Genomic DNA, 23657 nt, shown 5'->3' with positions numbered 1-23657 from the left:
GCATTGATTTGTGGAAGTAACAGAACAGGAACTGCAGTGGAATTAGAGATTGTTCCCACAGAGTAGCTGTAGAAATATATACCTCTTATTTACAGGCCTAGTGTGAGATATGGGCTCTGTCCTTAGCAGCAGGACCCTCAGGTCTGTCAGCCCTGCACTCTGCAGGATACTGTCAGGCTGAGTCCTTGCAGCCAGGCAAGGAAATTATTCCTTCTCCTCTCCCAAGTGTGGGCATTATTTGTATTAGTGTTAATAATTTGTGTTGTGTTTGCTAAATAACAAAGGTGAGCAACCTTCCTGGCCTTGGGAGTTGCATTCCAAACCCATGATATGAGTGGGGCCTGAAGACACCATCACCACCAGTGAGGATGGGAAGAGGGGGAATTGCAGGAAAATGAGCCAAGCAGAAGACGATAGTACATTTCCAATGGCAGAGGGGGTCTGGGTGAGCAGCCAGGCTCTGCTGAGGGCAAGCAGAGCATTGCTGGGTTCTATACCCACAGTGGGGTTTTGGGACCCCCAGCAAAGAAACCCCACATTTGTAAAGCTCCAAAAACACCTCCTGGGATGTTCTCCCCATGGAGAGGTTCACTTTGCTTATAAAAAAATCACTGCCTGAAGAAAGGCAAGCTGTCTACCTCACCATCTGACACAGTGAAGCAGGAGTATTGGGAATGGAGGAAGAGGAAAGCTTGGAGCTTGGGCTGCCATGAAGAATGCCTGCCACTTCCCGAGCTGGGATGTTCTCTGGGCTGACCTGCAGGGGGTTTGGATGCTGGGTATGCTCTTTTCCCTGCAGCTGGGAGTGGGACTAGATGCTTATTCAGCCTGCACGGCCAAAGCCTGTTGGGAATGTCAGGCTGCTGAGATCTGCAAAGCCCCCAGAGGCGCATGGCCTCCTGCACGACCTGAGGCAGAACCCTGGGGGAAAAGATGGATCTCCGCTCAGCATTTTGTGCGGCTGGTGGAAGCAGCAGCAGGAAGGCACGACCCCCCATCCCGCCCCAGAATGTCTCAGCACCCCTGAGATGTTTTCCATCGTGAAAAATGTCAGTGATATTAAAAAGATTATATATATCCATAATACTTGAAGGGCTGTCAGTGATTAAAATGGAAGGCAGAGGCCGAGAGAGAGGGGGTGGCATTAAAATGATCGAGAGACATGACTTATTTTGTCATGTCATCTGATGCCTCCCTCTCTCGCCCCAGCCAGGCTCCGGGAGCTGTTCAGAGCAGGGGAAGAACCCGCTCCAAATTTAGATCCTAGCAAAAGAAAAAAAAAATTTAGAGAACCCAAATTGCGAGAGTGGCCTTGGGTAGCAGAGAGGGAGCTGCGTGGTGAGGAGGGTCGACATCCCTCGGAGCTTCTTCCGCGCCCGGGGACGTGGATTTCTGTCTAAAAATAATGGGGGGGAGGAGGGGAAAAAAAAAAAGAAAAACGAATACAGGCGCGCAGGCAGCAGCGAGCAGCGCCTGGCTGGCTGCCAGAGAAGGGGCAGTGACTGAGCATTTACAGCATCCCCGCCTCCCGCATGCGGCGGGGCAGGGGCTCGGCGCCGCATCCCCCGCGGCCGGTACCGCACCGCGCTGCGCCGCACCGCACCGGGGGGGCCTGAGCGCCTCTGCCGGTGCCCGGGCGGCCGCGAAGGGGTTAAGCCAGGACCTGCCGCCGGGACCTGCCCAGCCAGCCCGGCAACTCGGCGGCGCGCAGCAGGAGCGGGCGGCTGCGGCCGCCTCCAGCCCGCGCTCACCGGCGGCGGCACCGGCGGCAGCACCGCGCAGGTAACCGGGGCTGCGCGCCCCTGGCACCGGGCTGCGGTGCAGGGGGGGAGGAGGAGGAAGGTTCTGGACGCTGGAGCATCGCGGGCTGCGGGGGGTGCCGGGCCCCGGCGGGCAGCTCGGTGCTGAGACGCCTCTCGGGCCCCCGCTGCGGCTGCGGGAGCGGGAGCCGGGCGGGTGGGGGAGCCGGCGGCGCGGCGGAGGGCGCTGCGGGGGCCGTTCCCTGCTGCTTCCCCCATGGCGATCGCTGCTCCTCTCAGCCCTGCACCTGATTAAAGATGGAGCTGTAAATCCCCCTCCCGGCCCCCCTCCCCTCGCCGGCCCCTTTTGCCCCCCCCCCCCCATCCCCTCCATCCCTACCGCTGCCCCTCTAGGCCGTTCCTCCTCGCCCTCTCGCCGCTCCCGCGTCGCCCCCGCAGCCCCTCCGGCCCGCGGGCGATGGGGACCTAGCCCCGCAGCCGTGTCCTTCTCCCACCTGGCCACTCTTGGTCAAGGTCACTGCAGTAATTCCATATGAGCTGCTGAGTGCTGCTGCCTTATCTCCCACACGGCTTCTGTTTCACTCCCTTTATATTCCAGGGAGGGGGGGATGATATTGTGTTTGATAAACCCGCAGCTCTAAACCCCGCTGGCAGCTCCAGCCCTGATTACGTTCCTCTCATCCTTGTTCCAGCCCATGCTTCCCATCTCTTTCCATTCAGACTTCCCAGGCCATCTCATGGCGGGCAAAGTCCAGCTGGGGTCAGGTTTCTGGCCAGGATGAGCAATGCCGGCAGCCTGTCACTGGACCTTGGGGTTTGTCCAGCTAGGAAACCTGTTGGAGGCAGAAGGAACCATCCTGCCTCCTCCTCGGACTGCCGGTGTGCTGGCTGGTGCTTTCCAGGCTGGTGGCTCCTTTGGAGAATGTGACTTTATCTCCACCTGGGTGTTGGTGGAAAGCAGAGCATGGAGCCAAGTCCTGGAGGACTTTGCTGTGTTACTGCCCTTGTCCCAGAGGCGTTTCCGTGCCAGGCGGGCAGTGGCCTGGCCGACTGCAGCACGAGCTCTCCCGGCAGGATCCAAAGGCCGCGCTGACGGGCTGCATTGCGAAAGGGAATCGGTGCAGGGAGCCGACTCGAGAGAACTTTGTCCGCTCTCGAGCGTGGCGGTGCCAAGCTCCTCTCTGACTCACGGGAGATGTTGCTGGCGGAGCTGTGGGGCGTCTGGCTGCTGGCCCACAGGAGCAGGAGGTGCTGGACTGGTTGTGTGGGTTGTGTGGGACCGTGGTGGGTGCCGTGCATGGCTTGTGGGCACATCAGCACGGCCCTGGCCCAGCTCCAGTGGGATGGAGTGATATCCTGAACTGAGAGAGGGCTGGATGTGATGCAGCAGCTGTAGTCCAAAGAGGTTCTAGAACCTGAGGTGGGTGATTAAATGGACTCTGATAACCGCTGTCTGCAGACTGCTGTGTGGTGGAGATATTCCTCTGCTCACATGTGTTATCTTGGATGGGGGAAAAATTGCCAGTGAGTTTTGTCACAGCTGCTGTGAGGACTCTGGGAGCAGCTCAGCTCCCCAGTCCCACGGCGCAACCTTGCCGAGGGCAAGGCAGCCTCTGCTTCTCCCTCAGCTTGGCTCTCTGATAAAATGAGGGTGAACAGTGTCTTCTCACCATGCAGGGAGAAGGTGAGGATTTAGGACCAGTGTGGAGCAGGGCACAGGGTTGTGATGGGCCTATGTGAGGACAGGTCCAGACTGCCCCACGTCACTGCATCTGTGTCAGTGCAGCGCATCCCAAGGACAGGCATTGCTGTGGGGAGGTACCAGGGCAGCTCCCAGCCATGCCAACCCCTGCAGCCCCTGCCTAGGTCCAGAAGAGGCTCAGACAGCTTGGGGTTTTGGTGAGAGGGGCGTTGCATTTTCCATCCTGCTGGCTAACCTGGCACTGGCTGTTAGCACCCTGAATTCGCCAGCCTCTCGCAGGAGCAAATTACTGAATTTGCTGGGAAAACCTGCCTGAGCAGCTGCCAGCACTAGTGAGTTGTTATAGGCTCTGACTCACGATGAGGTTTTGAGTTTGCACGATGCAGCCTTGACAGCACTGAGAGCCTTGGGCTGACAACTGGGACAAGCAGGGCTGCATGCAGCTGCAGGTAGTGCATCTGGGTGTACAGGGGAACTTGTGGCTGCATAAGGGCTGGGAGGGTCTGAAATCAGCTTTGCCAGGACAGTGGAGTTGAGGCAGACAGGATCTGGAGGAGGGAGCTGCCATTTTCAGATGATTACTTTTAGAAGCAGAAGTGTAGGGTAGAATCGCCAAATGTAGCTGAAACCAGAGTCAAAACTTGTGGTGGCTTGGCAATTCTGGGTATCACTTGCCATGAGATTTCTTTTCCCCTTGAGCATCCTATGTGTCTGAGTTGGTGAGTCGTGGCAGCCTAGCAGGGTGCACCTGATGCCAGGTGCCCCTATGATGGTCACATCCACCTTGAGAAATGTCCCTGGTGCCAGCCGAGGACTCTGAGAATGGGTCTTGGTGGTTGGGGTGATGCTGAGATCTCTGTGTCACTGTTCCCTGCTGCAGGTGCCGGTGAGGCTGTGGCCGTGCTCACTCATCCCTTCTCCACTGTTCCTGCCTGCCTCCAGCAGGTCTCCAGCACCACAGCCATGACAACCTCGGCGCTGCGTCGGCAGGTGAAGAACATTGTGCACAACTACTCAGAGGCAGAGATCAAGGTGCGGGAGGCCACCTCCAATGATCCCTGGGGTCCTCCCAGTTCTCTGATGTCAGAGATCGCCGACCTCACCTTCAACACAGTGGCTTTTGCCGAGGTCATGGGCATGATCTGGCGGCGGCTGAACGACAGCGGCAAGAACTGGCGTCACGTCTACAAAGCCCTCACCCTCCTGGACTACCTCATCAAAACTGGCTCCGAGAAGGTGACCCACCAGTGCCGGGAGAACCTCTACACCATCCAGACGCTGAAGGACTTCCAGTACGTGGACCGTGACGGCAAGGACCAGGGCATCAACATCCGGGAGAAGGTGAAGCAGGTGATGGCGCTGCTGAAGGACGAGGAGCGGCTGAAGCAGGAACGGGCGCATGCGTTGCAGACCAAGGAGCGCATGGCCCTGGAGGGCATGGGCAGTGGCAGCCACCAGGTCACCTACGGCCGCCGGGCATCACCCTACGGTGAAGATTACAGCCGGGCACGGGGCTCACCCTCCTCATTCAATTGTGAGTGTTACTGGCAGCTCACTCGGGCTCTCTCAGGGGAGGCAGATGTTGCATTTGGTTTGTACCTGCTTGGTGCCCGTCATTCTTCTGCATCTTTTGGGATGGCGGTGGTGAAGCCTATCCTGCACTACAGGGCAGAGATTTGGCTGGGCCAGTGGTGGACCCCAGCAGCAGTGGCAGCTGGTGGTGCCAGCAGCCTTAAACTCATGGCTTGTTCGAGGTAGTGAGCTCTAAAATGTGGCTACATCTCCTGGGGAGGCTGGGCATTGGGACAGAGGCCTGGAAACTGCTGATATGCTTCACAAAATACGCCAGTCCTGATGCCAGTCTTTCCCCTTTTCCTCTTTTATCTCCCAGCATCATCCTCATCCCCACGGTTTGCCTCTGACCTGGAGCAAGCACGGCCCCAGACAACAGGAGAGGAGGAGCTACAGCTGCAGCTGGCACTGGCCATGAGTCGGGAGGAGGCAGAGAAGGTAGAGTCGCCCTGCCTGTCCTGGGGCATGAGGCATCTCCCTTACCTTGCCTTATCGGTGAACACAGTGGGTCAATTCCCTGGGAAGAGGCAGGATTTTGGGGGCTGCCTGAGACTGGTGCATGTACCTGGAACTGTACCAGGCTGCTCGCATTGTGTCTGGCATCCAAAATCACCAGCAGGCAGATGGAGGCGTGGGCTGCCCCTGCTCCCTGTTCTCGTATTAGAGAGGACAGCACCAGGCTGGGATCTGTCCAGCCTCCCAGACCCCAGGATGAACTTACGGATTTACCCCAAAGCCCACCCCCCACCAACCTGGCTGCCCTCCTCTGCCTAGGACTTTTGGTCTAAGTTTCCCCATTCCTCTTGCCTACCCACAGAGGTTTTAGGGGGCAAGCCTTGCCCAGCATTTTTTGTGGGTGCAGGGCCAGCAGCATCCCCAGGGCTGGGGGCTCACTGCACACAGGTGCTCCCTCCCACTGTCTGGTCCTTTCAAACGGGGCTAGAATGAGCACTGGGAAACACCCCCAGGAGGAATCAAGCACCTGAGATGTTGTTCCCTGTGTGAAGCCACCTCAGGCTGTCCCTTCTCCTGTCTGCTGACCCCTTTTCCACCAAGAATGGATTATTTGCTCACCACCAACCAGCTAGCATGGCGTGCATGAGCCTGTGGGCACAGCCAGTACACAAAATCAGAGGGACATGGGGACCAAGGAGCTGCATCACTGGACCAGTGGGCATCCTCTGGAGCTGGCACCCAGCACCATGACCTCAGTCCTGCCAGGGCAGGGGATGTGCTCTGGAGATGGTACTTGTTGCTGCCAGTTTTTCCTGCCCAATGGAGGCTCTTTTGGAGGCAAAGCAGGGTGTATATCCCTATTTTTGTCCTGGAATTGGAGTATTTATAGCCTCCTCATGCTGTTCCAATGAGCACTGAAGAAACACTCTCTGGAAAGTGTTGCCTTTTTGTTGGAGTCCATCTGGGCTGCACAGTCATGTGCACACATTTATGAGTGTCGACACACATACACCCCTATGAGGGTATCCATTCCCAGCCCCCATGAGTCCCCGCCACACTGCTGGAAAAGTATCATGGGGCAGTGATCAGGGCCATCACCATGGTGGTACAGGGACAGCCTCTCCCCAAAGTCTGCTCAGATCTGGGTGTGGGGCTGGCAGGAATCCCAAGCTGAGGCCGATCACAAACCATCTTCCCCAGCAGGCTGCCAGGGCAAGAGGATGTCTTACTCATCTCCTCTCCTTCACTGACTGCATCAGGGTCCCCAGAAACCTTCCAGGGGAGATGCTGACTGCCTAATTTAGGGTTATCCCAGCCTTAATCCAGTGGCAGGTGATGGGATCGGGGAAGGAGCTGGGCAGGGGCTGCACAGAACCTGAGCAGGAGCTGTTTAGAGAGCACAGAGACACTGGGCTGGGGGTCTGCAGGCAAGGCCAGCTGGATGGGCACAGATGCTGTGCAGGCAGGCAGGCAAGGGGCCGCTGGAATGGTGGTGGCAAGGAGAGGGACAACCTCCAAGCAGTCTTGCAAGTTGAGGGCAAGCTGAAATGTCACCCAATTTCCTCTGTTGCCAGAAGCCACTTCCTCCACTTTCCAGTACAGATGAAGAAAGGCAATTGCAGCTCGCGCTCGCGCTGAGCAAAGAGGAGCACGAGAAGGTACCTGTGTCCTGCAGTCTTGGCGCTCCGCTCTCCTTGCACTTGGTCTTCTCTCTGTGGCACTGGAGCCCAAAGCATCACCTCGCTCCGGTGCCCGCTTTGCTTTCACTGCTCCGGGCTGTCTGCTGAGTGCTCTCCTGGGGGGCTCGGCCCTGGAGGAGCTGTCTGCTCAGATGCTGGGACTTTTTGGGTGGCAGCTCCTGTGCTGGGTGTGTCTCCTGGAGAAGGTGCTGTCTGCAGGGTTGCTGAGCTCACAGGCCCCATCCCTTGTCCCCACAGGAAGTGAGGACCTGGCAAGGGGAGAACTCCCTGCAGCAGAGACCTGTGGAGGAGACTGCCCCAGGCAGGGATGAAGAGCAAGAAGAAGATAAGATGAAGAAAAGCCAGGTACAGCACTGGAGCCTGGGTGGCCACACGGGGGTGATCCTGCAGGTCTGCCCCAGGCTCCTCTCACCTCTTTATTCCCTTCCTGTCTGCAGTCCTCTATTCTGGAGCTGGCAGATATATTCGGGCCGGCGCCAGCCCCCTCCAGCCACACGTCTGCTGACCCATGGGATATGACAGGTGAGGACAACTTGAAGGCTGCCAAAATCTGGGACAGTGGCAGAAAATTGGCCCATGCCTCTGTTCCTCCCCAGCAGCTCAACAATGAGGACCTCTGCCTTCTCCCTCTGCTGCCTACTCCATTACACCCCCAGGTGGTACTGCTGGAAGCCATGGTCCCCTGGCCACATACCCACCACTCAGCATTCCTCTGTGCTCTGCATTGTTCCCCTCTCCCGGAGTTTCCCTTTTTTTCCAGATATGAAACCCAAAGTGGAGTCGGTGGCCTCTGCCTGGACCGGTGCAGCGGATCCCTGGGTGCCAGTCCCAGACCCTGGTGGAGAGCCCCTCTCCCAGGCGAGCGCCTCATCCCAGCAAACCCCTGCTGGGCCCTGGGACTTTCCCCCCAGCACCACTGCAGCCTCTGACCCCTGGGGGAAGGCACCGATGTCTTCTGGCTTCCCTCCTGCAGACCCCTGGGGAACAGCATCCCCCCCAGCCCCCCAGGGCTCCAATTCTACACCAGCTCCTGACCCTTGGGCTGCTGTGCCTGAGCAGCCTCCAATCCCTGGTAAGAGGCTCAATGGACCTTTTGGCTTTGCTGAGGATTGAGGACAGCCTTGACCATCACTACCTTCCTGCAAGTGGGCATCTCTGGGTTCTCCCCCCTTCCTCCGTCAACCAGTTCCCCAAGCACCCCCTCCCCACCTTCCTGACTTTCAGCAGGACCTCTACTCATCCCTCAGCATCCTGAAGACTTAAGGAACTTTTAGGCTTTACCTTTGTACAGAACAGGCTACTTTAATTATCATGGCAGTTAATAGAGCCATCCCATGGGAGCGGGTGGCAGCCCCACACCCCTCCAGCAGCAGGGTGATGCTGTGTCCCATTAGTGATACCTATTTGCTCAACCCAAATGACCCCTGTACACCCTGCCAGGACTAGACAGGACCGTTGCTGGTCGCAGGTGCCATGTTGCAGATGGGGAAACAGTTGTAGGAGCAGCCTTTGTTTCAAAGCTCAGTGTCACTCTCAGTTCCTCCTGGCTGTTTCCTCCAGCCCCGTGCAGGTCCTGCATATGTCGCCCCCAGTTTTGGTCCCTGGTGAGGGTTGCAGAACCCGGTCTGGGGGCTAGTGCTGACTGCTAAAGCATTCCTGCAGACCTGTCCCCCCCCACCTGTCCCTGCTGGGGTTGGGAAAGGGATCTGCTTGTTATGGGGTAATGGCTGCAAGCAGTAGGGGGGTCTTGGTCTGCAATGATCCCATGATCTAGCTCATCTAAGCCTTCCCCAGTGCACGTTCCTGACTCCCAACCCCATGCCCCACACTGCATCCCCTCTTTGTCTCCTTGCAGGCAGCCATCCCTGCCTCTCTCCTGCCCTTCCATCTCCTGCCTCCCGCCTCCCTGCTTGCTCCCCTCCTTGAGTATCCCCTCTTCCCCCCAGCTCCAGGGGGGAACGCTTTTGACCCGTTTGCAAAGCCGCCTGAGCCGCCGGAGCAGGAGCCCTCGCAGCCGCCCTCCTCGGCCAAGTCCAGCAGCCCTGTGGGTAAGAGCTGGGAGTGGGCAGGTGGTGACATGTCCCTGCCTGTGGCAAGGGAGGCAGTTCTAGGCCTGGCCGGGTTGTGTGTAGTTGCTTGCTGGTGTGGCCAGATCTTGTTTCCACGGGCATGTGCTGTGGCCTCAGTCTGCCCCACAGCTGAGGAAGTAGCCCAAGTCTCTGTATGTACCCATGTCCCTACGTCTGCTGTCTCCCATGGTGGTTTGGGGGATACTTGGGCAGGCCATGCAGCAGGCTCAGCCCCATTGTGTCACACTGTGACCTGGGGTGAGATGTGTTGTCAGCCACCCTGTGCAGTGACAAGGAGAATGCTGTCACCCTTGGCGTCTCCCAGCTGGCTCATGTGTCTCATCTCCCCTCCCTCCATCTCAGAGCCCGACCCCTTTGGCGACCTGTTCCCCAGCACCAGGCAGGATGGGGCAAAGAGCTTTGACCTTGCCAACCTGGCTGACGCCCTGCCTGAATCCGGCAAGGATCGGAAGGACTGTAAAACCCCTGAGGCCTTCCTTGGCCCTGCCGCCTCCTCCCTGGTCAACCTGGACTCCCTGGTCGCACCTACTCCGGCCTCCAAGACCCGCAACCCCTTTCTCTCGGGTAGGTGCTGCAGGGCTGCTGGCCAGGGGCTTCCCTGTGCTGGGCATGTGGTGGTCGGGGGAGAAAGAGAAGTGCTGGAGGTAGCCTGGCTGTCCTGACATGTCCCATCTTCTCCTTGCCAGGTCTGAGCACGCCGTCCCCCACCAACCCCTTCAGCCTCTCCGAGCAGCCCAAGCCGACGCTGAACCAGATGCGGACCAGCTCGCCAGTGCCCGGCCTGCCCACCGGCCACCCCGCCAACTCCATGACCTACAGCGCATCCCTGCCGCTGCCCCTCAGCAGCGTCCCCGCTGCCACCGCTGCCCTCCCCGCCTCCGCCAGTGCCTTTCCGCAGGCTGGCACCTTCCCCGAACTCCCCAGCACCTTGCCGCAGCCTTTACTGCCGCTGAGCGGCCCCCCGGCCCCGCCGTCCGCGCCCGGGGGGCTCAACCCCTTCCTCTGAACCCTCTGGACATCTGGACATGTGGACCCCCTCCCCAGTTGTTACAATCCCCCCGATCTTTCCTTCCACCAAGACTTGGGGGTTTGCTAAGCTGCACGGGAGGGTGCCCCCAGGCAGCCCCCTCCCCGTGCCCACCATGGGGGGCAGCCAGCATGAGCCCCCGTGCTTGACGGGCAACAGGGGACCCCTTCCCCTGCGAGGGCCAGGGTGGGGGGCCACGGTGGGGCTGGCTGGGGGGCAGCCAGCATGAGCCCCGGTGCTTGACGGGCAGGAGGGAACCCCCTTCCCCTGTGAGGGGCCATGGTGGAGGCCTTACGAAGGGCTGTGGTGCCGGGGCTCCGCTCAGTGGGCCGGGCGGGTGCACGGGGTCCGGTTGCTGGATGGACCCCCGGCGTGGTGGGGCTTTGCCCCAGAACAGCGGGGATCTGGGGCAGCACAGGGCCGGGGGTGGAAGCCGCGGGTCCTCCCACCCCGCGGGGTTCGCTCTCCCTTGGCTGCTCCCCCTCATCCCCGTCCCGCCGCCACCGCCCCCCGCCCGCTGCTGGGCGCCGCTCCAAGGGCGGGGACGGCGGTGCTTGGGCGCTGCGATGGCGATAGCGGCTGTGGGTGCCCGTGCAACAATAAACTGCGCTGAGCAACCCAGTGTACGGCTGTGAGTGCCCCGTGCGACTGTAAACTGCGCCGAGCGACCGCGGCGCGGTAACGGCCGAGGGCCGGTAACGGGGCGGGACCGGAACCTGGAGGGGCGGGATCCCAGTGGGGGCGAGGCTGCGCCTCAGGGGCCGGCGGTGTTTGAGCAGGGCGGTGGCACCGGGGGCGCGGCCAGGCCGGTAACGAGGCGGGGCCCGGGGAGCCGCCGCCATGTTGGCGGCGCCGCTGCGTTGCGCCCGCAGGTACCGGAGGGGCCGGGGGGGCGGGTCCGGCCCTGGGTACGCTGGGTGCGCGCCCCGCCAGCGCCGCTGCGCCATCACCGCTGCGCCATCACCGCGTCCTCGCCACTCCGCGAATCCTCCCTGCACCTCTCCCGTGCCCCCCGCCTCCTCGCTGCAGCGCCCGCTTTCTCTGAATTCTCCTGCAACGCCCTGTACCCCATCTGCATTTTCTCTAGATTCTTCCTGCACTTCCCTGAGTCCCTCATATAGCCTTTTCCCACCTGTACACTTCTCCTGCCTTCCCTGACATCTTCCCATATATCCCTCTTCATCCCCCCTCCCTAAATCCTCCTCTCACTATCGCGGCCCCTGCACGACATTGCATACCCTGTACCTCTGTTCTGCATACCCTGTACCTCTGTTCTGCACCCCTTTCTCGTCTTCTGCATCCCTCCTGCATCCCCATACCCAAACTGCGCATTTACCGGGCGGCAGAGGCGTCACCCCGGTCCTCTCCTGTCCCTCACTCCTCTCACCATAAAGAGCCTGTGTCCCCCCTGCCCACAGCCACCCCACGAAAGGGGATTTTCCTTTCTGAGGGGGTGTTCTCCCTGCGGACACGCAGGTCAAGTCCCGCAGATGCTGCTCTTGCGTTTACAGCTCTTGGAGTGTGCCCCCAAAGTGTGCTGGTGGCGGGCAGCTCTGGGAATGGCCTTGTCCCCACCATGGGTGGGGTGTTCCAAACTGGAGAACACCCTCCTCTGAGCCTCCAGTGAGTGGGAAGGACTTGTAACGTCCTGGGGGGGATTGGGGTGGACTGAGCCCCAGCAGAGCTACCTGGGGCTGAGACTGTTTCCCTTGGCATGGGGAGCGAGTAGTGGGGTCCTGGGGCACAGCAGGACCTGGGGTGGTGGTGCTGATACTCTGGTCTGTCATGGCTCTGTCCAGAGGCTGAGCTTTGTTGTGGTGAGCAGGGAACCCCTGAGCCTGTTTGGTGTCACAGGAGTGCATTTCTAACGGGGATCGCAGCCATGGCCACGGTGGGGACACCCGGCCCCCCCAGCGTCCCTCGTCACACCAACCGCCTGATTAATGAAAAGTCCCCGTACCTCCTGCAGCATGCCCACAACCCCGTGGATTGGTAAGAGCAATGGGGAGCCTTTCCCCTTCCTCCTCCTCCTCCTCTCCTTGTGCCCGTGGGGCTGAGGGACTCTTGTCTTTCCCCCACAGGTACCCTTGGGGTCAGGAAGCCTTTGATAAAGCAAAGACAGAAAACAAGCTGATATTCTTGTCAGGTAACCAGAAACAAGGCGTATTTCATGTCTCTGTGTGTTGGTCAGATAAGCTGAGCTGCATCCTAAGATGGTATGTGATTAGCTATGTAGGTATGGATGACCACCAAGAAAGAGAGTACCATGTGCTGGAGTAGCTCCCTCTGAAAATGGGCTGCATGTAGGACCAGAGTCCTTGGCCAGCTTTTAGGATCAAGAGCTGGAGAGTTCAGGAGACTTTTCTCCTCCATCTCTTGTCCAGGGAGGCAGCAGCTCTTGCTCGTTGCAAGGGTCCCCATCTCTGAGTGTTCTCCCCATCATGTGTTTCCCGCTCCCTCCTGCAGAGGACCATTCCTCACCCATCTGAGCTTCTTTGCAGTTGGCTACTCCACCTGCCACTGGTGCCATGTCATGGAGGAGGAGTCCTTCAAGAGCAAGGAGATTGGGGAGATCATGAATGAGCACTTTGTATGCATCAAAGTGGATCGTGAGGAGCGGCCAGATGTGGACAAAGTGTACATGACCTTTGTGCAGGTGAGGGAGGCACAGGCAGGGCCCAGGAGGCTTTGTCTGGTTCTCTCAGGGTATTGTTCATTGTCATGTTCCTCAGGCAAGCAGAACCAGTATATGGGGTGGTCTGGATGGGTCTCAACGGTGGACAGAACCACACATTTCTCTTTGAGTGAAGCTCTTGGATGTGCTGGGAGGGCACAGAGCAGGTGGCTCTTGCATGACCTTGGTGCACATGTGTTTTGTCTTTCAGGCCACCAGTGGTGGAGGTGGTTGGCCCATGAGTGTCTGGCTGACCCCAGACCTCAAACCCTTTGCTGGAGGGACGTATTTCCCTCCTGAGGATGGAGTTCATCGTGTTGGTTTTCGCACTGTGCTGCTCCGGATTGCAGAGCAGGTGCGGGGTAGGAATGGTGTAGCAGACAGGGCTGAAGCAAAGGGAGCACAGGGAAATTGGTCTGGGCTTGAACAGTAACTGGGTTAGGAGATTCAGTTGTGAGGAAGAGTAGCCGAGAGAACCTGCCAGAGCTTTGGCTTGGTTAGAAGTGGGTTTGAGCTGATTTGGGGAGGGTGATTGAGAACTGGAGGTGTGGTTTGGAGTTGTGCAAGGAAAGAAGAACTGTCTGTTTCCCCTTGCATCTTAGTGGAAGGAGAACAAAGATGCCCTGTTGGAGAGCAGCCATAGGATTCTGGAGGCATTGCGACACACATCAGAGATCCGTGTGCAGGGCCAGGAGTCACCCCCACCAGCCAAGGAGGTGATGGACACCTGTTTCCAGCAGCTCTCCAGATCCTATGATGAGGACTATGGTGGATTTTCCAAATCCCCCAAGTTCCCCACCCCAGGTCAGTCTGGTCTCTTCTGCTGAGACCTGCTGTAAGGCAGGCAGCAGCGTGGGGGCAGAGCCCACCCCACAGCCTCCCTCTATCTCCCTCTGTTTCAGTGAATTTGAATTTCCTGTTCACGTACTGGGCCCTGCACCAAACAACTCCAGAAGGTGCCCGGGCACTGCAGATGGCTCTGCATACCCTCAAGATGATGGCCCATGGGGGCATCCATGACCACATTGGTCAGGTAGGAGTAAATCTTTGGGGATAAGCCCCTTTCATGGCCAGGAGGCGTGAGGTCGAGATGTGAGGTAGAGACATCTTCACATGATCTCTGCAGGGGTTTCACCGCTACTCCACCGACCAGCACTGGCATGTTCCTCACTTTGAGAAGATGCTCTATGACCAGGGGCAGCTGGCAGCTGTGTACAGCAGAGCCTTCCAGGTACAGGTTTGGCATCCTTCTGTGTGGCTCCCACTCCTGCAGGCTGCAAGGACTGGCCTGATTTGGGGAGCAGCTTCAAAGCCTGTTCCTCAAGATAGTCCCCATCCCATGGGCATGGAACAATCCAACACTCCCCTTCATTGCCTGTTGTTTATCCAGAAGTGCTGCACAGACCTGTGACAGTGTAGCCCCGGGGCTTTGAGCTTAATGGGGGAAGAAGCAGCCTTTGGGGTGGTTTTTGCAAGTCAGCAGACAATGCTGCTGCCTCTGACCTTGGTGTAACTCCAGCATTACTCTCCACTGCCCTTTGTAGATATGCAGTACACACTGATGGTAGATCTGTTGAAGGCCTTACTTTGAATCCATCCCTCATTCAAAATCCATGGACTTTCAAATGCTCCTTTGCCAACTCTTCAAATTGAAATCTCTCACCATATTTTGCTGTGTCTCTTGCTCCTTCCTACCCATGTAACACTGATGTCCACCCTGTGTCTCACACAGATCTCTGGTGATGAATTCTTTGCTGATGTTGTCCGAGACATTCTACTCTATGTCTCACGTGACCTGAGTGACCAGGTAGGCTCTTCCCTGAGCTGACCCAAAGGGACCCACTTATCCTACCCTGGGATGTGGCTTGGGGCTGTTTTTCCCTCCTTTCCGTCCCAGCTGAACTCAGTCTGGAGCACTCCTGAGGCTCATTAGCCAGACTGCCAGCCCTGCACTGATGGGGAGCTGGCTGAAAGTGCTGTCCTGGAGCTGGAGGATCTCCCTGCTGCACTTTTCCTAGGCAGGAGGTTTCTATAGTGCAGAAGATGCAGATTCCTACCCAACCACCACATCTAGAGAGAAGCGAGAAGGAGCTTTCTGTGTGTGGACAGCCAGGGAGCTCCGGGCTCTCCTCTCCGACCCTGTTGAGGGGGCCACAGAGGGGACAACCTTGGGAGATGTGTTCATTCACCACTATGGAGTGGAAGAGGCTGGCAATGTGGACCCCATGAAGGTGAGTGAGAGCAAAGACTTGCCTAGTTTCAGGAGCACTGATGAGGGATCTGCATCCATAGGCACGGAGGGATGGCAGAGCAGCCCCAAAACACTCAGAGTCCAACATGTCCCAAGTCTGATGGCATTCCTAGAACGTGTCTCCCTCTCCCTTCAGGACCCCCATCAGGAGCTGAAGGGAAAGAACGTCCTCATTGCCCGCTGCCCCCCAGAGCTGACGGCAGCTCGATTTGGGCTGGAGCCAGGCCGGCTGAGTGCCCTGCTGCAGGAATGCCGACAGAGACTGTCCTCAGCCCGGGCACAGCGGCCACGGCCACACCTGGACACCAAGATGCTGGCAGCATGGAATGGTGAGGGGCGGCTCTGCTCTGAGCACACATGCCTTGGCTGGACCCCCACCAGGGCATGGTAGCAATAGGTCCTGCTGGGACTGAGAAGCTCCCACAGAGGCACTGGGTAGGCTGTGATTGGGACCTGTGATCAGGGGCTGTGTGGAAACAGCCCCACACCTGCAAGCCTTGGAAGCGTTGGGATACTGCTCTGGCTTTATTTCCTTCCCCAGCTGCCAGCAGAGAGCAGCAGAACTCTTTCCCTGGCTCAGTCCTGCTCCTCTGGCTGGGCTGTGGGGAAGGGGTCTGAGTTGGGGACCCAGGACCCTGGTGGGCACAGAGCCCATCCCTACTGCTGCATGGGTGAGGGATCACAGCACTGTGTCTGTCTGGGGGTCCTGCCTCAGGGAATCACTGGAGGACCCCTGGCTCTGTTTCCAGCAGTAAATTCCTGAGTGTTTGGTTCTGGAGCTGGCATGGGCTGGAGTTACCCTGCAAACTGGAATAGTCTTGAGCCCTGTATCTGCCCACAAGTGGGGGCTCAGCTCTTGCTGGCCTTACACTACTCTTCCTGTCTGTTTGGTGACAGTGAATGACTTCATTAGTGATTGGAACTGAGCAGAAGAGCTCAGATCTGACCTGCTGGCATCAGGGAGGATGAGCTTCATGTTGGGCCTCCTTCAGAGGACTGACAGTGACACTCTCACCAGTTCCATGTGCCCCCCCTGACCTGTCCTGCTGTCTCTGCCTCTGCAGGGCTGATGATCTCAGGCTTTGCCCAGGCTGGGGCTATCCTGGCCGAGCAGGGGTATGTGAGCAGGGCTGCACAGGCAGCTGCCTTCCTGAGGACACACCTGTTTGACCCCGACAGTGGGAGGCTGCTGCGGAGCTGCTACCAGGGCAAGCACAACTCAGTGGAGCAGAGGTGAGTATCAGAGACTCCACAGACTTGACTGGCCACCTGCAGGTGCTGCCCAGACCCCCAGCAGTCCCTGTTCTCTCTTCCAGGCAGGACTGAACTGGGAGGGAGGGAGGCTGTTTGTTTTATATTGAGCTTCGGTGCAGTTTAGGAAGGATTAGTGTCCCCCAGCCAGTGAGGAAGAATTGAAGTCAAAACCTTTCCTGTTCCTCATCTTTCATGCTGGCAAGTGTCTTCCCCTACCTTCTCCTCCCGTACAGAACCCTGGGGCTGAGTTGTGTGATGGCCACAGCCATTGCTTTGCTTGGTGGTATCTCCTTGGGTATCAGAGACCAGTAAGCAAGGTTTGCTGGGTTGGAGAACATTTCTAACCTGCTCAGTTTAGAGATTCTGATTTTCCTTCCCTATCTGCCACTACAGCGCTGTGCCAATCCAGGGCTTCCTGGAGGACTATGTCTTTGTCATCCAGGCACTCTTTGACCTGTATGAAGCCTCGCTGGAGCAGGACTGGCTGGAGTGGGCCCTTCATCTCCAGCACATGCAAGACAAGCTCTTCTGGGACCCTAAAGGCTTTGCTTATTTCTCCACTGAGGCCAGCGATCCGTCTCTGCTCCTGCGTCTCAAGGATGGTGAGCTCAGGGACCTGGCAATGTGTTCCATGGATTGTGGTGTGGGAGGATGGGGCTGATGGCAGGTGGTGATGAGGCACTGGGCTGATGGCAGATGTCCTTTGCAGACCAAGATGGAGCAGAACCCACCCCTAACTCTGTCGCTGTCACAAACCTGCTCCGAGCAGCTTGTTACTCTGGTCATATGGACTGGGTGGAAAAAGCCGGCAAGATCTTGGCTGCCTTCTCAGAGAGGCTGCAGAAGATCCCGATAACCCTCCCAGAGATGGCCCGGGCCACTGCTGTCTTCCATCACACCCTCAAACAGGTATGGGCTGGAGCTCATTGTCTCCTGCAGGACCTGCTGTAGGAAGTGGGGCTGGCAATGGCATGGGTGCGGTCACAGCTCTGTTTTCTCCCTCCTGCCATCCACTCTCCCCCTGGATAGGTCGTCATCTGTGGGGACCCCCAAGGAGAAGACACCAAAGAGATGCTGCATTGTGTCTGCTCTGTCTTCAACCCAAGCAAGGTAGAGGTGCTCCCTGCCTGCCAGCCCTTTCCTGCTCTCTGCTCCCTGCCCTGCTGGTGTTTCATCCTTTCTCTCAGTGCAGCTGTTGCACCCATCCTCCTCTGTTCTGCCTCTCTTCTGGGAAGCATCCTGTCCTTTTCATTTCTAAGCACAGCCACAGGGCCATGGCTGAGCCCTGCAGCCCTCTCCCTGCACAGAGCATGGGCAGCTCAGCTCAGAAGTGGCTGCAGCAGTGGCTGTTATTGCTGCTGGCTCTTTATGCTGCTCTCAGTGTAAAGCCCAGTGCATTCCCAAGGGGAAACCTTTCATGTCCTGTGCAGACCCAGTTAGTATCTGGGTCACCTGCTGCCGGGAGACACCCTTGCATCCTTGGAAGGGATGAGGCAGTGCCTCACTCCAATTCTGGGTACCACCAGCTGCAAGAGGCTGGCTTTTTCCAAAGCTCTTCTCCCATTCAGCAGCTGTTGCTGTGTATTGGGGTTCCTGCCTGGTTCTGCTTGTCCTCAAAGCCTCAGCAGGGGCTTTGAGATGTATCAGTGCATCCCACAGAGGGGCTGGAGTTGTTGGCTGCATCTGGAGCTGGCAGGGAGGGGCAGCACAGCAGCTTTGGTAGGCAGTATCCCTGCTTTGGGAATGGTGGCTTTGACCTCAGCAAAGCTGTGGAGCTGAGGGAAATAGGATTGGGCTGTGAGTGAGGGAGCTCGATGTTTGGGTTGGATTCATCCCTGGCAATAGGGTCCCGGTGCCAGGGACTGGCATGTTCAGTCTCAGTGTCTGGGGAGCTGAGGCCAAAGCAGCACTTTGCCTCTGTAAATCCAGTTAGGATGAACTGGGGAGGGCTGAGCCATCAGCACAGAATCATCTGCTCTGTACTCTTGTTAGCTCAGCCCACAGAGGTGTCACCCCTAACCCTCTGCCCAGTGATGTTTAATGTCAGCATAGGGGGAGGAGGGACACATTCCAGAGACACGAGTGGGGCACACAGCTCTCTGTCTTTCCTCTGCCATCACCCATCCAGCAGCACCCTTGTTCCATGCAGGTCCCTATTTTGTGTGTGAGGCCTCTATTCCCACACTCATCCTCTGTCCCTTTGAAGGATTACACTGGGTGACCCAGTTTGCAGGAACAGGAGCCCAGCACCACTGTTAATAACCCTCTGCCCACAGCTGTTTAGCCCGTGGTCCCCTGAGCCCACACCGGCAGTTTTGGGGTCTTGAGCGGAACACATAGCACAGCCATGTCCTCCTGTTCCTTGCAGTCTGGCTCCCTCCTGCAAAGCTGGTAACAAGCCTGGCTGGTGGGGATGCTCCTTCCCCAGGGGAGGATCTTTCTCCTTCAAGCTTTTGCATTCCTTGGGGAAGGGAGAAGATGAAGGCTGGGTATTCTGGATGGATATTTCCATGGGGGAGTGAAGCCATGGTCATGCCTGCCAGGGCTGCTTGCAGGGGACCTATGCTTTGAGGGGTATGTGAGATGAGAGAGTTAGGGTTAGGGTTAAGGTTAGGGTTACACAGCTGGAAACTGGCAGCAGGCAGGGTGGGAGTCTAGCTCTGTTTGCCCCTTGTGTGTTCCTCATGTTGTGATGATGGGATGGAGCCAAAGCTGTTCCAGCTTGGCTTTGTTTCCTGGAAGAAAAATTGTGGCAGGAGGGAAAAGCTCTCCTTCAGAGGAGCATAACCCTGTGGACACATATCTCCCCTTCCCCAAGCATAAGTGTGCAGAAGTGGTAGGAGCATGATCTCTGGCAGTGGCAATGGCTCCTCCCCATGCAGAGGTGATGGGAGGCAGAGGGGAGAATCCCACTTCTCATAGCGTTGCATGACCTTCGGGAGCAGCCCACTGCCTCTCAACAGCTGTCCCTCGTTCCATGCTGCATCACACAGACATGAGCATGCTCCCGTTCCCACCTGCCTCCATCCCCCTCCAGCTGCTCCTCACATCTCCTTCCCTGCCTTGGGAAGCTGCCCTAAGCAGAGCAGCCCTGGGTCACCTGCTCCAGGGACATGACTGTTTTGGGAATTGCCTTTGCCAAGGAGTTGGGAGAACATCCCTGTTCCACTGTGTCCCCATTCCCTTTGTGCCAGCAGGGTGCTGGAGGCAGGCTTGTGTGCAGGAACACAATTAATTAGGTTGTTTCAGTAATTAATTCCTTACAAACCTCACCCTGAAATCCTTGTTGTAACAAGATGCTAATGATAAAATTGCACTGAGGTTGTGATTTTAAACGGACCCTGGGTCTGGAGTAGCCCTTTGCTGCCGGCAGCTCTTTAGGGATGCAGGTAGGGGTGATGCTGATAGCTGTTCCTGTGGGTGTCCTGGTGCTGGGAGCAGAGAGGGTTGGTTCCCTGCTCTGGGGCTGGATCTCAGCTGCTGGTATAGATCCCTGCCCTGTTAATGGTCTTTAGGGTAATTATGAAGGATCCCATTATCTCCTCGGCTGCAGAGCGCTCGCCTGCCACTCGCCTTCATCCTGGCCGTGTGAGAGGACCTTGGGGAGCTTGTGAGAAAAATGAATAATGAATTTCAGATTGGACATGAATTGGTAATTAATCACTCCTGGAATTAATTCCAGACAAAGGTGAAGGGGGGGGAGACTGGGGGGAGCAGGAGGCAGGCAGGGAGACAGGCTGAGCCAGAGCTGGGTCAAGCAGATGTGGGGTGATGGTGGATAGGACAGGACTGAGGCAGTCACTATCCAGGGCAGGGACTTGGGATGTGGTGCCCCCCTGGTGACACAAAGGTATGGGCAGCCCCTGCCAGGCATGAGTGAGGTTGTGTGGGTGTCTCTGGATGTCAGTGCTGGGTCTTCTGCTGGCTCTGGTGTAGAGGATGCTGCGTGCCAGGTGAGCAGTGCCATGCTGGGAGATGTGTGTTCTGTGAGAGGCAGCATTTGGAGTCAGCACTGGCACGAGTAGTAGGGACATTTTGTGAGTGTGTCCATGCTCAGCAGACACATGCAGGGCTTGGATTGGGGCGGGCAACGGAGAGCTGTGTGCTCCAGCAGCAGGATGTTCCCTCTGTGCCTTGGAAAGGGACAGCCTTTTGCTCACCCTTTGCATCTGTGTCGGCATGAGGCTCGCTGCCAGCTCCTGGCCTTTCTCCTGATTAGCCTGTAAGCCCTGAGGCTTTAACAAACATTTTCCCTTTCAGAAAAGCTAATTATCCTGGCAGCCCAGTCATCACCTCTGGCTGGTGCTGATGTGTCAGCTGGGAGAGCCCCTGACCCACTGCTCATTGCTGCCTGAGTTTTTCTGGGAAGTGTGGGTAGAGCAGGAGGAGCTGGGCTGCAGGTTAGATGGGGCAATGCTGCAGCTGTTTCTGGGGCTGTTCTTTGGGCTGGGTAGGTGTCCCCAGGGACCTGGCTAGGCTGGGATGTGCTGGTCCCAGCCTTTCATCCTGGCTGCCAAGTGTCCGGTGTGGTTAAGCTGCCACATCTCCGTCATGCTTTTTCCTGCGCTGGCATTATAGGGATGTGACCATTGTGGGACCCTGGCAGAGGGCTGGAGTAGATCTCTTCAGCTCCCCATCCCCTCCCCGTTTTGAGAGAGTGTGTGGGGGGACACTGCCAGCCTCTGCATGTCAGTGGGACAGGAAGGACCAGCTGGCTGGTGCTGCCTGTGCTCTCTGGCTCTTACATCTCCTTCTCTGGGCAGGTGCTGATGGTCGCAGATGGAGACAGCTCTGGGTTCCTCTACCGCCAGCTGCCTTTCCTTGCATCCCTGGAGAGGAGGGAAGGGAAAGCCACTGCCTATGTCTGCAGCAACTTTACCTGCTCCCTGCCTGTCACCTCTCCCCAGGAGCTGCGTGGAATGCTCAGCCCATGAGCCCCTCATTCCTGCTGCCTGTGGGAAGGCAAGAGTGGGACAGACTGGCACGGGAACATGGGAGAACCCCATAATAGAGGCAACCTGAGCACTATCCCAGATGGTTCCTAGTGGTGCAGTGGGGCTGTGCCCTTCCCCACCTGCAGCAGCTTGGGGTCTGCTTGCACCGTTGCTTCAACAGTGTCTCAGCACAACTGACTGTGGTCCTGGGTCCTGTTTTTGCTATGTCCAGGAGACACCCATGGAGGAGTATCTCCTGCCTCTGTATTCATGCTTGCTTCTCACCTCTTCTTGCTGAGGAAAAGGAAACCAAATTAAATATAAATCCCAGTGTTAATGGAGAAATCAGATGGGAAAACTGTTAGGGTTCCTATAGCAACCCAGGGTAACACTGTCAAAAGCACCTGGATGACTTGGGAGTCAAGCGCTCTTAAAAGTGTTACTGGCTACAACAGCTGTGGTATTTTTCCATTACAGAGGAGATTGTAACATACATTAACTGAATATATAGTGCATGGAAAAAACCTGCTGATTACAACTGATGTAAAGTTTATTCTCTCTTTCCTCCCCTCCTTCCCTCCTTGTCCTCCCTGCTTCCAAATGTGTGAGTACCAGGTTTTCAGCATCCCTCTGACACCCTGGGCTCCCCCAGCACAGTACCTCACAACCCAGCAGGCTGGGTGCTGTCATCTGGCAGCAAAATAGCACTGCCCACTGGCTTTCTAGTGGGTTGTGCCAGGATTTGGGAGTAACTAGCCAGGAGAAATGCCTTTGAAGTCAAATCGGAATTTTGCACTTCATCTGAGTGGAGGGGTTTTGTTTTCTCTTCTCTCTTGGTTTAAAAGCCTGAAGTGTTTCTGGAAATCCAACTGAAAATTGCTGGTTTGGCAGATGCCCGCCTACTTTCTTCTGGGTTTTTTTGCCATCTTTTTTTTTTTTTTTAACTCTGCATCTCTGCTGTGGGGATTGATTTGACACCCGTCCTCAGAAGTGCTCAGAGTGAGTTGGTTTGTGTCTGCCGGGAGAGCATCCTCAGAGAGCAGAGCTGGTGCTGAGTGCCTGTGGAGAAGCCCACATAGATGCCACAATGGCAGTGGTCCCCGAGGTGGCACGGGGCTGTGGTGACATTTGGTACTCACCAGCCCCTTGTGGCACTGTGCTTTCCTCCCATACTGTGTTGCTTGTTGGTGTCTCTGTGAGCAGCCCCCAGGCAGAGCTGTGCTGTGAACCTCTGTCAGGATGAATTGGCTTCACCTCTCAGTAAAACAAAACAAAACAAAAAAGAATGAGAAGTTCTTTGTGATGAATAACTGTTGTTGTGGCACCTCTGTCCTCCCAGTGCCTTTGCCTTGCTGCTGTCCCTGGGTGCTGATGGCCGTGTCTTATGCTTCCCACACTCTGCCTGTCCTTGGAGCCACCCCTGGCCTTTATGGCCTTAGCAGGGGTTCTACTTCTTGCTTGAGTTCTACTGCAGCTCCCCTTCTGGACCCCTTGGTACCCCTTGGCCAGGTTCAGTGCTGAGGCACATGGGGGTGCTCCTCCTCCTTGGTGGCTACAGTGGTTAAACCCTCCCAGTGGTGCTTCCTTCCTTTTCTGTCACCAGCCTTCTGAATTCATGGCAAATGCTGTTTTGCTGCAAGGGTTGTTTTCTGGGCAGTTACCAGGAGACAGGGCTGGTGGGTGCTGCCCAGCCTACCCAGGCCCTCAGGAGGATGATGGGGTGGGATCTCTGGGCTCAGGGGTCCTGTGCCACTTCCCAATGTCTATTTTCCTGATCCCTTCCCGCATTCCCTTTGCAGATGTAGAGGCTTTCTCCACCAGTGCAGAGGCTCAGGGTGGCTAGAGGCAGCATCCTGTGCTTCCCCGCTTCTCTCCAGCTGCAGAGCTGTCAAAAAAGCTCTCCAAAAACACATCAGATAACCGATGTGCTGTTTTTTCCCCACAAACACTTGGGTTTGCCATTGGGCTGCTGCAGATGGCACAGGGGGACTTTGTCCTGCCTGGGGCTGTGGGCCCACTTGGGAGCCCCAGCAGCCATGGATGGGGAGAAACAGGTTTTCCCTTGGCATCTTTTTTTATATAAACACCCGCTTTAACATTTAAAACTTACATTGGGGGATGTGCAGGGCGCCCCATTGCTCAGACCACCAAGGCAGATGGGAGGCCTGACACCCACAATGTCCCTTTGGGGGGTCCAGGACACATGGGGTGAGGGGGAGGCAGCATAAGCAGCCACC

The 23657-nt window shown here is 57.3% G+C and overlaps 2 protein-coding genes across 8 annotated transcripts; both read left to right on the top strand.

Annotated features, from left to right (window-relative positions):
* The first annotated feature begins 1391 nt into the window (after positions 1-1391).
* Positions 1392-10881, top strand: EPN3 (epsin 3). 2 transcript variants are annotated; one of them, XM_084218488.1, is made up of 10 exons: positions 1392-1782; positions 4343-4996; positions 5354-5472; positions 7065-7148; positions 7428-7535; positions 7628-7712; positions 7951-8262; positions 9137-9238; positions 9623-9844; positions 9967-10881. In XM_084218488.1, the coding sequence occupies exons 2-10, from the start codon at positions 4426-4428 to the stop codon at positions 10284-10286; spliced, it is 1923 nt and encodes a 640-aa protein (XP_084074614.1). In that variant the 5' UTR covers positions 1392-1782; positions 4343-4425; the 3' UTR covers positions 10287-10881. The 2 variants fall into 2 exon arrangements, with proteins under 2 accessions (XP_084074614.1, XP_084074615.1); XM_084218489.1 differs by lacking the exon at positions 7065-7148.
* A 210-nt stretch (positions 10882-11091) lies between these two features.
* SPATA20 (spermatogenesis associated 20) lies at positions 11092-22632 on the top strand. Of its 6 annotated transcripts, none has more exons than XM_084218214.1 (16): positions 11092-11179; positions 12162-12299; positions 12389-12453; positions 12809-12963; positions 13193-13336; positions 13584-13785; positions 13884-14014; positions 14108-14212; positions 14714-14788; positions 15000-15212; positions 15369-15561; positions 16297-16465; positions 16880-17088; positions 17196-17395; positions 17516-17596; positions 21250-22632. In XM_084218214.1, exons 1-16 carry the CDS (start codon positions 11148-11150, stop codon positions 21418-21420), a joined length of 2283 nt encoding a protein of 760 aa, XP_084074340.1. In that variant the 5' UTR covers positions 11092-11147; the 3' UTR covers positions 21421-22632. The 6 variants fall into 6 exon arrangements, 5 of the variants coding, with proteins under 5 accessions (XP_084074340.1, XP_084074342.1, XP_084074343.1 ...); XM_084218216.1 differs by having other exon boundaries at positions 11139-11179; positions 12107-12299; XM_084218217.1 differs by having other exon boundaries at positions 11141-11179; positions 12133-12299.
* The last annotated feature ends 1025 nt before the right edge of the window (positions 22633-23657 follow it).

Source organism: Fringilla coelebs, assembly GCF_963513975.1.
Source record: "Fringilla coelebs genome assembly, chromosome: 19".
Lineage (NCBI taxonomy): Eukaryota > Metazoa > Chordata > Aves > Passeriformes > Fringillidae > Fringilla > Fringilla coelebs.
This window is presented reverse-complemented; position numbering and strand designations above follow the sequence as displayed.